This window comes from Eublepharis macularius, chromosome 2, assembly GCF_028583425.1.
Source record: "Eublepharis macularius isolate TG4126 chromosome 2, MPM_Emac_v1.0, whole genome shotgun sequence".
NCBI classification, from domain to species: Eukaryota; Metazoa; Chordata; class Lepidosauria; order Squamata; family Eublepharidae; genus Eublepharis; species Eublepharis macularius.
The window spans coordinates 65,450,035-65,466,796 of NC_072791.1; the positions used below are offsets into that span (position 1 = coordinate 65,450,035).

General features: G+C 42.8%; 1 protein-coding gene across 1 annotated transcript; it reads left to right on the plus strand.

Moving 5' to 3' along the window:
- The first annotated feature begins 688 nt into the window (after positions 1-688).
- On the plus strand, positions 689-16,762 carry LOC129324705 (uromodulin-like). The gene is made up of 11 exons (XM_054972079.1): positions 689-697; positions 3,204-3,312; positions 5,946-6,344; positions 6,442-6,549; positions 6,708-6,916; positions 9,226-9,374; positions 11,428-11,673; positions 12,770-12,932; positions 13,023-13,104; positions 14,265-14,300; positions 16,638-16,762. Exons 2-11 carry the CDS (start codon positions 3,231-3,233, stop codon positions 16,706-16,708), a joined length of 1,545 nt encoding a protein of 514 aa, XP_054828054.1. The 5' UTR covers positions 689-697; positions 3,204-3,230; the 3' UTR covers positions 16,709-16,762.

Sequence of the window (16,762 nt, forward strand, 5' to 3'; positions counted from 1 at the left end):
TCCCCAAGCTATGAAGCCAGTATTGTGATTGGTAGAAACAAAAACTTACGTCTAGAACTCATTGCAGAATCTCTTTTACTCAGGGTTTAATAAGCTTTCCTGAAGGTTTCATCTCTCCTGATTATTTTAAATACTCTGAACCAGGCAGCAAGGCACCAGAAAAAAATGCATGGAAAGAAATGGCATTTGAATCACATTCATATTTCAAGTGGAAATAAAGATTGAAGGGGAGTTTAAATTTCGTTTTGTCTTTTATTTTCAAATAACTGCCATGCCAAATGTGGTGTCGCTCTTATCAGTCTATTTCATATTTTATCCTGCCCTGCTCACATGTGAATGACCCTCCCTTCCCAACAGCCCTCTGAGGTAGGTTAGACTGTGAAAGAGTGAGCAACTGACCCAAGGTGAACTGGGGAGGTGCAGGGCACAATGCAGGATGTGAACCCTGTTTGCCTCAGTCATCTCACACCATTCCCAAAGTGTTTTCAAATGTTTGTGTTTGTGGTCTTGGCAACTTCAAATAACTAGAAAACCAGGAAAAACGAGGTACACCCATTCATCCGAAACATTAGTTTCCCCTTTACTGAAATACAAATAAAGCTGATTAAACACCCTCCGAATAACTTCCTTAAGACATCTATATAAAGGGGAAATGAATCCTAGGTCTCAGATTTTCTTCTCATCTTTCCAGCTTAGGGTGAGTAGAAGTAATTTATATGATGTGATCCTACGAAGCTGTGTTACCCTGCGTCAGACGCTTGGTCCACCTAACTCAGCACTGTCCATTTAGACAAGTTCTCCCAGAGTCTCGCTCAGAATGAAGTCTTTCTTAGCCTCTGCTCCCAGAGGTCCTTTATGTGGAATTGAACTGAGATGGGGAGGGGGGAGGGTTCATGCAGGGAATGGGCTCTGCTGTTTAAACACAGCAACGATTCATAGACGAGGCCAGGATCATATGTCTATAAGGCACCTGTCCTGTCATATGCAGGTGCTACTAGTAACCATGCATGGAAGACACAAGAGAAGCTGATAATTATTTGCCATAATAGATAAAAGGCAACGGGCTCAATCCTTTTGAGATGGTAGTACAGAGTGACCAGTGCTACCCCAATCCTATTTTGAGGTACAAGACATAAATGCAAGAAATGGCCAGTTCATGGCTATGGTGGCATATTAAGAAGCATGACCCAAAGCTCTTCCTAGACCTACATGAGCACAGCATTAATTAGAGCCAAAATTAATTTCTGCCCTTGAGTTTTTTAAAAAGTCTCTTTGGTGGACTGAATAAGTAGTTAAACGGTCAATATTTGCTACCACCCAACCATGTTCAGCATGGCCTGTGATGTCTTTTGCCATAGTAACGAACATTTGACCAACAATTTTCAATGGTATTTATCATTTGATGGTCAACAAGTAATGGAAATTAAGATTTGGCAATTAGTGTTGGAAATTGGCCAAGATGTGAGAGTAGATCTGTTGCATTCAGTACTTGAGGCATTATACAATTGCTTATCTCAATCATGCAACTATATTCTTAATGGAACCTAATGGTATTTCCTTATATCTATGAAATGTTGACATAAGCTTTAAAATAGTAAGTTAACAACAATTGATTTTTCCTAGCATGTTATATTACTTATTTTAAATTTTGGAAAACAGTGATAAATTAAACAGAAGTTTACCTCCAAAGGCTGCTGCTGTACACGAGCAGAGGTGGGTATAGTGATTTCAGACTAGGATCAGGGACACCTGATTTCAAATTAGAGGTGAACAGCTTTTCTCTATTTATTTTTATGTTCTAATTGATTTGTCAATCATTTTGATCCTTCATTTTCCTCTGTTTTTTAGGTTCATTTTATGATACAGGTTTTATATGATATTTATACATATTTATTAATACAATACGTTAATCCCTATATGTAATAGTGAAGTGTCTTACCCACATGCCTATAAGAAAAGCAGAAAAACCAGACTGCCTGCAGACTAAATAGAACTCTCTCGACATATTCAGGGGACGGCCCAGCTGTGCAGAAAAATGGGTATAACTCCCCCCACCCTCGCATGCCCTATGGTCCGTAACTTGGTTCCTGGCCCGAGGGCCATTCAAATCTCTTCAATCAGAGGGAGGGCTTTTACAGTTGTGGCTCCCTCTCTCTGGAATGCATTAACAGAAGAGACTCGCTCCGTCTGGAATTTGGTGTTTTGTCTGGCATTTGGAGGCTGATTCAGATATTTGATTTATTTATTATAGACAATGGGCATGAATAGAATTTAGTGATGGCATTGTTCTTTTAGATGTAGGGTTTTTAATGTCTGTATTCTACTATATTATTGGTTTTTAATGTTTATATTCCTATTTTAATATTGTATTACTGATTTTAATGTTTGTATTTATATTAATATACCTCAAGCACTAAGTAAGGTGGAGAAGTGGTATATTATAAGTTAAATAAATAAAAAATAAATAAGATTGTAAATTAACCAAATGGGGTAGGAAACATCCCCTCACCCCAGGACTGAGCATGTTCCAGGAGGTACGGAATGTTGACAGTAACTGAGGAAAGTGAGGGGGGGGTCTTGATTCGAGCAGGCTAATTTGCTTTGAGAACCTATAGAAACCTGGAAGAAGAGATTTGGAAGTGATGTTTCCAATTTATTCTCCTTTTCTGCATTTTCTTACAAACCCCCAACTTGTAGTGTATAATGCTGATTTGTTAATGCACAAATAATGTTGAAAAATTAATGCATTTTACAGGGGGAAATCTACGTGAACAAACTAATGTTCTGTGGCTTGATGAGAACTTTGGAGTTTCTTTTATGGCTGCCTGATACTTGGGTCAAAATTACAGTTGTCTTTTCAATCAAAGTAATGACATTTGATATTAAAATTGATGTAATGTGTGTATAAATGGCATATAATGTTTAAATATTTTAAAGGTGCTATGCAAATACCATAAAATGGATATACAAAATTAGCATAGGAAAAAATAGCAAGGAGAAGAATCAGGATCTAAATGCTCACTGTGTACAGGAATGGAAAATGTGAAAAATGACATATATGCACTGGGAATCTGACAGAAAAATTGACGGTACTAATAGTAGTTAGAGGTTTAGAAGATTTATTGGAATAATTCTAAGGCTATAAAATCCACTCTTCATGTTTCTGCAGGTCCAAATTATTTTTGTTCTTGTTTTTGCTACAGGACGGTGCCCCCTTTTTATTGATAAATATGGAGCATAGCTGTTATCTGTTCTTGCTCTTACTTGGTTTTAAGTGGTGCGCCTTTGCACAGCAAGTCACGGGGATGCCAGGTACAGAACTAGTTTTCTACTTTAACCAGCTTCTGTTAAAATAAGTTAACCAGAATCTGTTAAAATAAGTTATTTATCATGCTATAGAAGTAATGTATACCAAAGCATAGGCCCCCAACAGCTCACAAATACACATAGACTTAAGTTCTCCACTTGCAGTTTTTCCATTTTCATTAGTAAATCTAGTAAACAGTCCAGATACCAAGATTCAAATCAGCCCTTGGTAATCCAGTCTGCTTGTTTTTTGCTGGTGGGGTGCAAACTTTGCAGCAAACCTATTAGGCAGCTAAATGTGAGCAAATGAAGTTGCCTTATACTATGTTAGACCATGAGTCGATCAAGGCCTCTGAGAGCCAAGCTACAAGTGACGCCTGACACAGGTTGGACACTTGTCAGCTTCCCTCAAGTTTTGATGGGAAATGTAGGTACAGCTGTAATGGAGAGCCAAGCTATAAAACCAGGACACCTACATTTCCCATCAAAACTTGAGTGAAGCTGACAAGTGTCCAACCTGTGTAAGGCATCACTTGTAGCTTGGCTCTCAGACTGACAGTGACTGCCTGGGTGTCAGACAGAAGTCTTTCCCGTCACCTGCTACTGGATTCTTTAAGCTGGAGATAGGGACAGAACCTAGGATCTTCTGTATGCCGGGCAGATCCTCTATCACTGATGCATAGCTCCATCCGAACATATTGTGTCTGATATGATCACACTGTGAGCCAATTAGGGATATGGCCAGCTCCTGCCAAAGAACTCAAGCAGCTGGGCAGGAGGGATCATCAGTGAGTCTGCTACCGATCTTCGACTCATTTTGCCAAAGCACAATAAAAGGGAGAATCAGATGAAGAGAGAATCAGAAGCCATCTCCCATTGGAAATATTCCTGTGTCCCAGCTTTTCTGGAACACAGTGATATTTTCTGGAGGGGGGCACCCTCAGTTGGCTGGGACTCCGTTTCTGATCAACCTACCAGGCAAAAAAAAATTGCTACATGGTGAAGTTGGAGATCAGGAGGAGCAATAGTAATAGAAGTTTCTGGAAATCCTTCTAAGGTTCAGTCCTTAACTTCTGCAGTTAAAGGGTATCAGTAGCAGGGGCTGGAAAAGACCCTTTGCTTCAGTCTTGGAGCATCACTGCCAATCAAGAATAGTAGCAACAAAATAGATGGATGTCTGCCCTGACACAGGGCTCAAAGAGACTTGATAGAGACCATGTACCTCTGTCTGTTAATAAAATGGAAGTAGCAGGCTCATGTAATTCAATTTGTCTTGGGGCTGTGAGGGGGAAGAAAAAGAAGGTTTAACCCACTGTGGTGTAATGGTTAGAAAGTTGGACTAGAATTAGTTAGAAATACACATTATAACAATGGGAAACACACACTAACTTTTGTCTATTAATTGTCCATTTTATGTTACTAATTTTCAGTCCTTTAAGACAATATCACATTTAATGTCAGTTCTTAAATATCTTGAAGCTAATCATTTAGTTCAATTAAAGTGCAGTGGCTTGGATCCACTAAAGGGATCTCTGCCACGTCCCTTTTCCAGTGAAACTACCCAAAAGGTGCTTCTGAGGGTTAGGTGGTGCAGCATAGTAGCCTCTCCCCATCCCTGCTTACTTTCAAGCTTTCGTCCCATTCAGGCAGAAGCATGCACAAGTGTCTGGGATTGCCATGTGCTAGGCAATGGTGGGCAATTCTCTGCTGCTGCACTCAAGTGCACCGCTGCCACTGGCAACCCCATGGAGATTTCCAGGGGCAGAGTCCTGGAAAATGGCAGCAGCAAGGCCATTACATCATTTCCAGGCAAAATCTTATTAGTGATGTCACAGCTCACCACTCTCTAGAAATTCTACAGATCTCTATGGTAAAGTCCAGAGAGTTGTAAATAGCTTAGGGAAGGGGAATTCACTCTGCTTTTCTTTGGGTCCCAAGACAAAACGTTTCTATTTACCCAGGCTTTAAACTAAGGGAATTTATGTTTGTTTTAGCTGTGTCGACTAATCTGTTTGTTTTTATGTGGTTTTTATGCCCTGGCTGGTTTTTACTGACCTGATTTTATGGGCTTTGACTTGTTTTAATTAGCTTTTTGGTATTGTTCTATTATTTTTTTGTGAGTTGCCTCAAGCAGGTTCTGCAGATGCAGCATACAATTTCTAAGTAAATAAATGTAACCCCCCCCTTCTCCCTTCCCTACATGGCCCTGATGCAAATAGAGATTGCATGAGTGTGCAATTTGCATTTTAGGGAGGGAGCAAAAGCATGATCTTCCATTCATCTGTATTTGCCCTTAATCTATAACAACAACAACATTCAATTTATCTACTACCCTTCAGGACAACTTAACACCCACTCAGAGTGGTTTTACAAAGTATATCATTATTGTCCCCACAACAACAAACACCCTGTGAGATGGGTGGAGCTGGGAGAGCTCCTAGAAGCTGTGACTGACCCAAGGTCACCCAGCCGGCTTCAAGTGGAGGAGTGGGGAATCAAACCCGGTTCTCCAGATTAGAGTCCTGTGCTCTTAACCACTACACCAAACTGACTCTCCAGCTCGGTAAGGCAAGAGCAGTGCCAAATCATTTCATGCATCTTGGCATATCAAGAGCACTAAGCTTTCTGTCTCTCCTCAGGCTTTGCTGAAGAATGCATGTGGAGAAATGGCTCCCGAGTCTGCTCTGATCCTTGCTCGAGTTACACTGTTCTAGATCAGCCTTGGCGAAGTACCTCCTATGGGAAGGGAACGAATTGTGACAGTGATAAAAGAGGGTGGTATCGGTTTGTTGGCCTGGGAGGAGAACGCATGCCAGAATCGTGTGTGCCAATTTATAGGTGCAACACTGATGCACCTATGTGGTTAAATGGATCACACCCCATACAGAATGCTGGAATTGTAACGCGTGTCGCCTGTGCACATTGGAATGAAAACTGCTGCCTGTGGTCTACAACTGTGCAGGTGAAAGCGTGCGTAGGTGGTTATTATGTTTACAAATTGGAAGGGACTCCAGTGTGTTCCTTGACTTATTGCACAGGTATGTGGCCTGCAATTACTCTGGGGAAGGCTTTCTTTTGGTAGCAGATACTCATAAATCATGGTATGCTCTGCACTTTATTTATGCAATTATCCAGATCCCAACTACACTGAGAGCCCGTGTGCCCAGTGTGGTGTTGATGAGGAGTGCCAGCTGGTGAATGGTGTCTGGGGTTGCAGCTGCAGTCAAGGATTCAACAATTCTGGTATGTATGTTCAGGAGTGGATCATTGGGGGTGAGAGATGGGCTGGAAGGGACTCCCAAGTCCTACCCTCATACCCTAGCTGCCCTATCACACTAAGCGCAAACTGCTTTACTATATAAGTACTAATCTCCTATTCCCTCATAATTATTCTTACTAAGATATTTCTAGCTTGGAGCCACAACTAGAGTGTGGAGCAAATGAAATTAAAGTTTCACTTCAAAAGTGCATCCTGAATCAACTTGGCTTCCAGGATGTGGTCATGTACTTGAAAGACGACAGATGTGCTGGTTTCGAAGAGCAGAAGAATGCAACAGTGGTCTCGGTGGTGACTCCCACTCAAGGTGGCTGGTGTGGAACACAGTTAACAGTAGGTTTTCTGTTCAGTGCAAAAGTCACACCAGAAAGTATTTTCTAGATCCATATGTGAACACAGTGCCAATGACTGTAAATGCTTCATGGCAAGATCTGATTGACAAGATGGTAGCTTCATGAAGCACTAAACTACACAAGATGAATTACATGCATATAGCACGTAATCGCACTTACACATGTTTCCCCATTACTTTTCTATTCACTCACACGTTGCAGGCACACAGCACTCAATCCCATGTTCAGACTGGCACAGGTTTCTTCCCCAGTCCACCCAGGTCAGGGATGGTATTCCATGATGCACCTTCTCTTTGCACATGCTCAAACCTTCCTCTGTAACTTTTCTGTGAGGGAGAATTGTTTCCTGGTGGCAGGTCCCCCCCCTAAAAAACGGGGATTCCACACCTCTGCTGGGATCTTGCAGCTCAGCCTGCCAGGAAAGGGGCATCTATGCAAAGTGGGGGGTTGGGAATCCCCACTTTCCAACCCCCCTTTGTTCCCAGGAAAGACTCCTCGTTTTTTTCCTCTGTGTGTAAGATGAATCCATCGATGGATCAGAGGACTTTCCTCCTAGCCCTTCAAGGCTGTCAGTGGCAAAGTAGATGGGGGAGAGGTGGCAGAGCCAGGTGCCGTGGGAAGAGATAGGTGCCAGGCATGGGTTGGGGGTGGGAACTGCACTATACTGCACAGTGAGGTAAAATTTGGTAAACCTCGGGAGCCACAGCAGCAGCATTTCTTGCTGTCTGCAAGAATCACTGCTTCCCACCTGTTTGCCCCCAGTCACCTCCAATCTTCATTATAAGGAAAACTATGGGGGCTATCCAGGGGGATGTGGGTGGCATTTTGCAAAAAAAAAAAAAAACTACAAAATTTTCAGTGGACATACTCCTGACTGTCCTCTAAAGACCCCCCAAGTTTCATTAATATCGGACCCAGGGGGCCATTTATGCCCCCCCAAGAAGGTGCCACCAGCTTCCTCCAATCTACATTATTGCCTTTGGGGAAAACCAGGGGAGCTATCTAGGGGAGTTATCTAGGGGGCTGAGGTGGCATTTTGCAAGCAAAATCTACCAAATTTGCAGTGGACCTACTCCTAATGGTCCTCTAAATATCCCCCCCCCCAAATTTCAGGGAGATAGGACTTGGGGAGCCATTTTATGGCCTCCTAAAGAAGGTGCCCCCAGTCACTCCATTTGTTTCTATTTGGGGGAAAAACTGACTCCCACTGCAGAAACACATGGCTCATGACATTCATAGCCAGAGGCACACTCCCAATTACAATCTCCACACCAGACAGCCCAACAGAACCAAACTGAAGCCCCCCCAAAAAACCAGCATCCCCTGAGCAGCCTGCACCCCCTGAGCATGAAATTTCGGGGTTTGTTAGAGGACAGTTAGGAGTAGGTTCCCAGCAAATTTGGTAAAATTTGGTCCTAAAATACTCCCCAGGTCCCCAGAAAGCCCTGAATCGTGTTTCCCGTTGGAAACAATGACCCAGTTTTACCGAATTTTCTCTGTATTGCTGAGCCAAACTGAAAAATGAATTTGGTATTCACTCTGTGCTTTTCAGGTTTCACCCCACCCCATCCTTCTCAGGTTCATGTATCAGGCATGTTTCTAAACTCTTGCTCAGATGCTTAATAGTGTTGCAGCAATATTTCTTCCCCACCTCATCCTGCCTGAAGAAGCTGCATGGAGAGGAAGAAGAAGAGCAAGTTAAGGGGAAAGGAGGGTGCAGGGAGGAGGCAGAGTCATCAACTAGAAAATGAGAGAATTTAAAACAAGTCAGATTAAAAGCAAAACAGTTTGGGAGTAAGCCGAATCTAAGGGCAAAAAGTGGGGAGAGGGAAGCAGAAGCCACCCAAAAATTGGCGCTCTGCAATGACAACTCATTGATGACAACCATGGACACTCCCAAATGCAGCTACATGCATAGACCGAAGTAGACAGACAGATGCACAGACGGAAGGTACAGGACACGTGCTCAGCTTGGGGAAAAGTTGACACTGGCACGCTGGAGCACACATATTCCTAAACACTCACAGAAACTCGTGTAATTGGTCTCATGTAGTTTAGCTCTGAGTTACCTCGGAATGTACTTTATGGTGTCATAATTAGCCAAATCAGAGGTGTTGTGATTTCATCCTGTTTGCTGCATGATCTACGCCTGACTGAATGTTACAATTACAAAACAGGAAACTACATGCAAAAATCTGCCAAAATATCATTCATAAATATTTGGCTCAATCTTAAACAAAACTCAGTTAAAGTCAAGTGCTGATCTACTTTCTCCCCCCCCCCGCACAGAAAAATGGCACCCATGCTATATATAGTAACACACTATATCTGGGAAATGGGACTGTCATTAGAGGAGATGAAGTCAAGATTAATTTCCAGTGCTCTTACCCATTGGATATGGAAATCAGCCTTGCCACAGCCATCCAGCCTATCGTAAGGTATGCCGTTATTTATTCACCTTAACTAATGATGCTGTTCTATTTAGAGCTACTACTACAACAAGGAGTAATGTGCAGGACCAATTCTTGTATATCCATCCACAGCATATTAAAGACCAGGGAAGTGGATGAGGTGGGTTGATTTGAGACTACAGTGTAGATAAATGTGATCCAGTGATAGAAATCTGATTGGTCACCAAGCGGGATTCTGGATGATGCAGTGCATAGATTCTGTTACTGTTTCTCTGGAGGTACCTTGCCGGGCGCCTGGGGACATCTGAGGACTAAGAATTTGTACTGCTAGCCTCCCACTCAAGAGGCCCTGGCTTGCAGGAAGCAAATAATCTCAGTTTTGATTAGCACTAGAAGTAAAATTTAATTAATAATCCTCCTCTCTCTTTCCATGGCATTTCCTGCAGTGTGGTCTTGTTTGAGATCATAGAACGGGATTGTTAAATGAGACGCTCCTGAGTATGTCTCAGCATACTTAAAATGGGTGGGAGTTTTGCTGCTGTCTTTGTTTCCAGATGGACTGCACCACTTACAAATAAGGTTGGCTTTTCCTTACAGGCACTACCAATTTCCACAGGCATCAACCAATGTCAAAAGAATATTATCCTTCATAATTTAACAGTTGAAAATCTACCTCTTGGACAATGTCCCATCATATACTGCCAGCTTTTTTAAAAAAACATGAAATTGCTTACTTCCTTGCAAAGCCGCAGGAAAATAAAATGAACAGTCACAACTTCCTTCCATGCAAGGAAGTTTATTTTACACTCCTGGAGAGCTATTCACGTGTAAATAAGGTCAAGTGAACTTCGGAGTTTGACAAGCAGAATGTCAGCTTGTCAGTGTTAAATGTTTCTATGAAAGGAGGCTGGCAATCCTTGCCAATTAAATTAAATCCACATATTGCTTAAAGTCCACCATCAGAGACAGAAGCTCTGTTCATCATGCCAATCCACACTTAAGACAACTTAAAAAAGTATCCACATGATATCTGAATTAACAAGCCACGGAGTACCCGAGAGAGGCTGTGGCTCAGTAGTGGAGCATGTCTCTTACACAGAGAGGGTCCTACGTCCATTGTTAGGCTAGGATACCTCCTATTTCACTTAAAAGATGTGAGAAGTCTTTCACCACTGCAACAATAAGCCATCAGCTACAAGTCTGTAATGTTCTAGATTTGTATGAAAACGACTGTCAACCCCCCCTCACCTCGCTTTTCCACTGACATGCTTATGGGATTTATTGGCTTGGGTTCAGCAATATAGGCTGCCACCTTGAGCTATACGTTGCTGAATTTTATGTTTTTTAATGTGATTTTACTGTGGTTGTATTTATATGTGATGTTATCCGCCCTGAGCCTGCTTGCAGGGAGAGAGGACTATAAATTTAATTAATAACAACAACAATAATAACTTCCCTTAATGAGATTGCTGGATACCATTAGATCTGTAGTTTTGAGCATATTGAGCTTAGGGTCTCTCTCTAGATGTGTAGATTTTTTCTCAGGGTTTCCGCAGCTATGCAGCAGTCAAAAATTAAATGGCTGTTAAAAAATAAAAGAGAACCCAAACAGCCTCAGAATGCCTCTGCAGGGGGAGGAGGGGCTCCCCCTCCCCCCTCAAGGTGTTTCCCCATGTCAAAATAGCACAGGGGGGAATCCCCCCCCCACATTTTTACTACTCCATGTGCACAGATTATTCCACATGGAGCAATAAAAACAGGGAAGAAACCTCCCTCCCCTGCTATTTTGACATCGGAAAATGGTTTGAGAGGGGAGGGGGGGCCCTTCTCCCTCCATGGAGGCATTCTGAGGCAGTTTGGGCTTTCCTTTATTGTTAACAGCTATTCCCCGAAGCTGCTGTGTAGCTGCAAGGAACTTCCCCAAACCCAACTCTTTAAAAACCTGCACATCTAGCTTGGCCCTTAGTAGACCTTAATTCTGAGGCAACATAGGACTGGGCTGTGTTCATGAGACTATTGGAGGTGAAGTAAGTTATTAGGGTTCTTTCTTAAAAATATCCCTTGTATTTGCTCTTTCCAGCTCAATCAATATCAGTGTCGGTGGCTCGGGACTCTTTACGGTTAAAATGGCTCTCTACAGAGATTCGAATTACACCTCCCCTTATGAGGGATCCATGGCAGTGTTGTCAACAGAGGCCAACCTGTATGTTGGTGTCATGGTCACAAGTGGGGACATGTCTCGGTTTGTTTTGCTGCTTGACAGCTGTTATGCAACACCCACAAAAAACGCTACTGGTTCTCTGAAGTATTTCATCATTCAGAACAGGTACAACAAAATGTCTTGGTCAGGAAGATGTGTCAATGTACTTGGAAGAATAAAGTGGATTCTAGTCCACAGCACAATTAAGAAAAATAGGACAGGGTGCAGACACACTTCTATAATGGATTTTGGAAGACAGAGCTTGCTCAGAGCTATAATCAAGTTGCTTTTGGCTATACTGTTAACTAGGTTATTACCTCAGTTCCAGTGGTGTCTTTCTCCTGAGGGATGAACAAATTCCCTGTAATGTTCCCTGGTTGCTGGGGGAGAGGAATGATTCCCTTGCAGCCCTCTGCCTCCGCTGCAAGCTGTGCACCCAGCTCCCTCCCTCCCCCTACACTCTGGGTGGCTCCAGCCAAGCAACTGGCTGAGAAGGTGGAGGTCTGTGAGGGAAATCCTTCCTCTCCCCCAGTGATCCCACATGGCTCAGTCCCACATGATCCTGTCTTTGAAAACTACAGATTCCAGGTAAAATTGCATCACTTGACATCTGAATGTACACTTGCCTGGCATCTTATTTAGCTTGACCCCACATTAGAGGGGAAACTAAGGGCCAAGCTACACATGACGAATGACACTTGAACGGCAAGTGGATTGAGTGGAGGGCAAGTGAACAGGGAGAAATACACTTGCCGTTCAAGTGTCATTCGTCATGTGTAGCTTGACCCTAAGAAACAGGGAGTTGCCTAAGGCATAGGAAGTCCTTGGACCCAATTTCTTCCAAGTCAGATGATCAGACTTCCCAAGTTATATTCCTTTCTAAAACTTATTATTGACATTGGGAGACTGCCCCATTTGCCAAAGGGATAAGTTCCTTCTGTTCATTTGCATTTTCCTCCCTTTCCCCATCCTACCAATGCATATGTCCTCATATATCAAAATCTGTAGGAAAAAAAAAGCAATCTTGCTATAGTTGTATGCTTGCTTTTGACTTGCACAAGTATGTGCGCTTGTTAAGACTGAGGAGAAAAGACGTAATAATAGATTTGTTATGCATCAGTTTCACTTTGCCAGTAAGAGCCAGTAAAAGCTAGTATGAGTGCCCAGGAGTTGGTTTTTGGAAAATTGGTAACTCCATTAACAATCCACATTGATTTTCCAGCTGTCCAAACACACGGGATTCAACTATTTTAGTGCCAGAAAATGGAGTTGCTTCTGAAGCGAAGTTTTCTCTTCAAGTATTCAGATTTGTTGGGAACCATAACTTAGTTTATCTCCACTGCCAGTGTCGCCTCTGTGACATTCACACGGAACAATGCAGACCGGTGAGTTTGGAGGACATCTACAGTTATAAATAGCAGCTCAGGAAGTGTGAAGGCATACTGACACTGTTCCATTGCAATCTTTTCATGCAGCATTGCTCAGGAGGTGAGAGTCGCCGAGCTGCTGCTGCTGAGACAGGTTATGTTTTGCGTTTGGGACCTGTTGTCCAGAGAGGTAAGAAGTTTTTTTATGGTGCTATACAATTGCAGGTTAGGTCTCAGTAGTGAGGTGACCTAAGAGTGACCAACTCCTTTGGTTAATACACAGAGCAGCACACAACTAAATGGAGTACTTAAAGGAAAAGAGACTGATCAGTCTAGCAGTGCAATGCTGAGCAGAGCTACTGGAGTGTTTCTTTTCACTGTAGATGACATACCATGAGCTGGTAGGGTAAATGTAGGGGCCTGATCGGACTTCTAGAGGCCAGTCTCTACACTGGGGCTCCATGCAGTCCAGCAGCCGGGAGGGGAGCTGATTCTCACATCTAGGGGAAGGTGATGTTTCATGAGGACCATTCACAGGCTATTATGTTTCAGACGGGCTTACATGAGCGACTGCTCTAGCACACTAGGAAAACAGGTTTTCTCATCGCCCAGAAAAAGATTGACCACCTGTCTCAGGGCTTGACTATAGGTGATGGCTTCTTGTGTGTATTTTTAAGCAACACTCTTTTCTGTTCACAAATGCAGCCACAGAGATTGGCTTGCCAAGGGAGAGAGGGCTCTTTTCTTTCTCAAGAGGAAATACAAGCATGCCAGCTGCCCCCACAAGTGTATAATATAGTCCTGATGGGGCTTATGTAAGCAGATGTTTTAGGTTCCCGATAGGCTGCGTCACTGTCTTCATTTCATAAACAAGGTTAGAGTCCAGTAGCACCTGAAAGACCTGCAAGATTTCTAGGGTGTGAGCTTTTGAGAGTCAAGCTCCCTTTGACAGATGTCTTCATTTCATGTGTCAGAAAAATCTATTTAATAACATGGAATGGCAGGAGCAATTAAAAAAAAGAAAATAGAAAACATTATTTTCTTTAAAAAATACAGGAAAGTTTATTTTTATTTTATTTTGCTTTATTTATACTCCACCTTTCTCCCCAATGGGAACCCGAAGTGTCTAATATCATTCTCCTCTCCTCCATTTTCCCCCTCACTACAATCCTGTGAGGTAGGTTTGTCAGAGTGGGAAATCAAACCTGGGTCACCCAGATCTTAGTCTGCCACTCTAGCCACTATACCACAGTGGCTGTCCAAGTGCATGGCATCTAGGCCCCCCTCATACAGACATAAACAAATGACACCATTGGACTGTCTTGTTACTCTTTCTTTCACAATATGCAGGGTCTGAGTATCTTGCTGGAGCTGCCTCATCTCATGGTAAGGTGTTTTATTTGGTTTTATATATTTAATGCTGTAGGACTTTTAGCAACCTGATTTTGACTGTAGGTTAAGATAAGATAGATATTGCATGATGCTTTAATTATTGTGCTATACTTCTTTGTACCTTTGTTTTATCCTTATAATGACCCTGCAAGGTGGGTTATGGTAAGAGAGAGTGTGACAGTTTCAAAGTAATCCAGGGAGACTCATGTTAGAGTTACATTCTGTCCATTGATGTTTGACATCCAAAGAAGCTCATACCCTTATGCTTCTTAGGTGATCCTGGGCTGCCGCTCTCTCAAAGCCTAATCTCTCTCAGTAGATGTTCTTTGTAAGCATATAAGGGGGTGGGAGAAGAACGGAGAGTCCTTAGCATCAGAAGTGAAAAGTCCTGGAGTAGGACATATTTTCTCTAAGAGAGAGAATTTTCATGCTGTCCTTGATTGTATAGTTGCCTCCTTCCCTTGAGTTACTCAGGTGGTTTTGACAGGGAAGAGTCTTCAGATGTTGATGAGAAGCAAAGTTCCCACTGACAGACCACCTGACTGCTCTCTACTTGGCCTAGGTGAACAGCACAAGGTAGACTTTGCCTCTCACCATCTTCATTTGAGGCAGAAAGCAAGGCATAAGGCCTTAGACTCTCCAAATTTCCAGAACTAAAGGGGGAAAGGTGTATACATGAATATTATAGGGAGCATAGATGCAGAGGAGTTAGCCGTGTTAGTCTGTGGTAGCAAAATCAAAAAGAGTCCAGTAGCACCTTTAAGACTAACCAATTTTATTGTAGCATAAGCTTTCGAGAATCAAGTTCTCTTCGTCAAATGCATGATACAGAGACTGGTCTCTGTATCATGCATCTGACGAAGAGAACTTGATTTTCGAAAGTTTATGCTACAATAAAATTGGTTAGTCTTAAAGGTGCTACTGGACTCTTTTTGATTATAGGGAGCATGATTGGTCATGACTTTATCATAGATACATGAAGTCAAGACCGATCATGCTCTGTATAACACATACATACACACCCTCTTTTCCCTCAGTTCTAGAGACTGAGGGCCAAGCTACAAGTGACGAATGACACTTGAACAGCAAGTGTATTTCTCCCTGTTCACTTGCCCTCCACTCAATCCACTTGCCGTTCAAGTGTCATTCGTCATGTGTAGCTTGGCCCTTAGAGGAACTTTTACAGGACCACAGAGGTGCAGATAAAGAGGAACAACAGTTAATGGGAGCAGAAGGCTCTTTCCCTCCTAGAGCAGAGATACATTGACGAGATCTTCTTTACAGTCTCTTTGTTTTGTACACACTCAGCTATGCCTCAGGGCCAAGCTACACATGACGAATGACACTTGAACGGCAAGTGTATTTCTCCCTGTTCACTTGCCCTCCACTCAATCCACTTGCCATTCAAGTGTCATTCGTCATGTGTAGCTTGGTCCTCAGAGACCTAGCTATATAATAGATGTGACACAAGCAGGTTTGGGGGCTCTCTGACCCAACTCAGTCACACACACTGAGGGATTTTGTGTACAAACCACTCCATCGCTTGGGGTGGCTTTGAGCTCTGTGGGGGAGGGGCTTGTGCCTTTCCTCCTGCAGTTTTCCTTAGCAGAAACAGCACAGGGTGTGTGTGCTGTTTGCCCTTTCCTCAGGTTCTGCATGTCGTCAGTCACATGCTCCCAGGACATGTGGAGCACAAGTAAGAGCAAACAGGGCCTCTATGGCCTTTTCCACTAGAGAAAACAATTTTTTTTTTAGGTATCATGAGGGGCATTATATTCAAGTTTTTATTCCTATTTTGCTTTTGAGGGATGGCTCATTGGGTTCAAATAATAAATGAATCCTCTGAATTTCCTTTCATTAGTTTTCGTCATAAATTGACTAATGTTCTTAAATGTGTGGCTGGAATGTTGCTATGAGCCAAATTGGGTCAACTATCCTCAGAGGTCAGAGCTTGGCTCATGGCCATTTTTTTTTATTCTGAAGTGCTCTTTAGTGATTCTAGGTTTGGGACTGTTCAAGATATTTGATCAGAAGAGCTTTCATCAGATGAAAGGGAAGACCACGGGACAGAAGGCAGATGCTGCCCCATGCCAGTGCTCAAAGCTAGACTGAGTGCCAGAAGGGGCTAGGTGAGCCCCCAATGGCAAATGTGACTGCACATCGGGTTGGGAGACCCCTAACCCAGCTTGTACCTCATTTATCATGTAGCTAGAGCATCCATAAGAATGTTGCCGTTATTCATAATTGAATGCATACAAAACAAATGGATCCTAGAGATCACTATTTAGACATAAAAGCCTAACTTTTAATAATTTTGTTCCTCTTCTACAGCTTCATTAGGAGCTTGGATGATAGCGCTAGCATCTGCGGTGCTGGTTTTCTTTCTCCATCCATTTGCTTGACCGAAGCAAATGCACACTGCTGAGTGAAGAGAAGCATCAAGTTAAGAGAGAAAA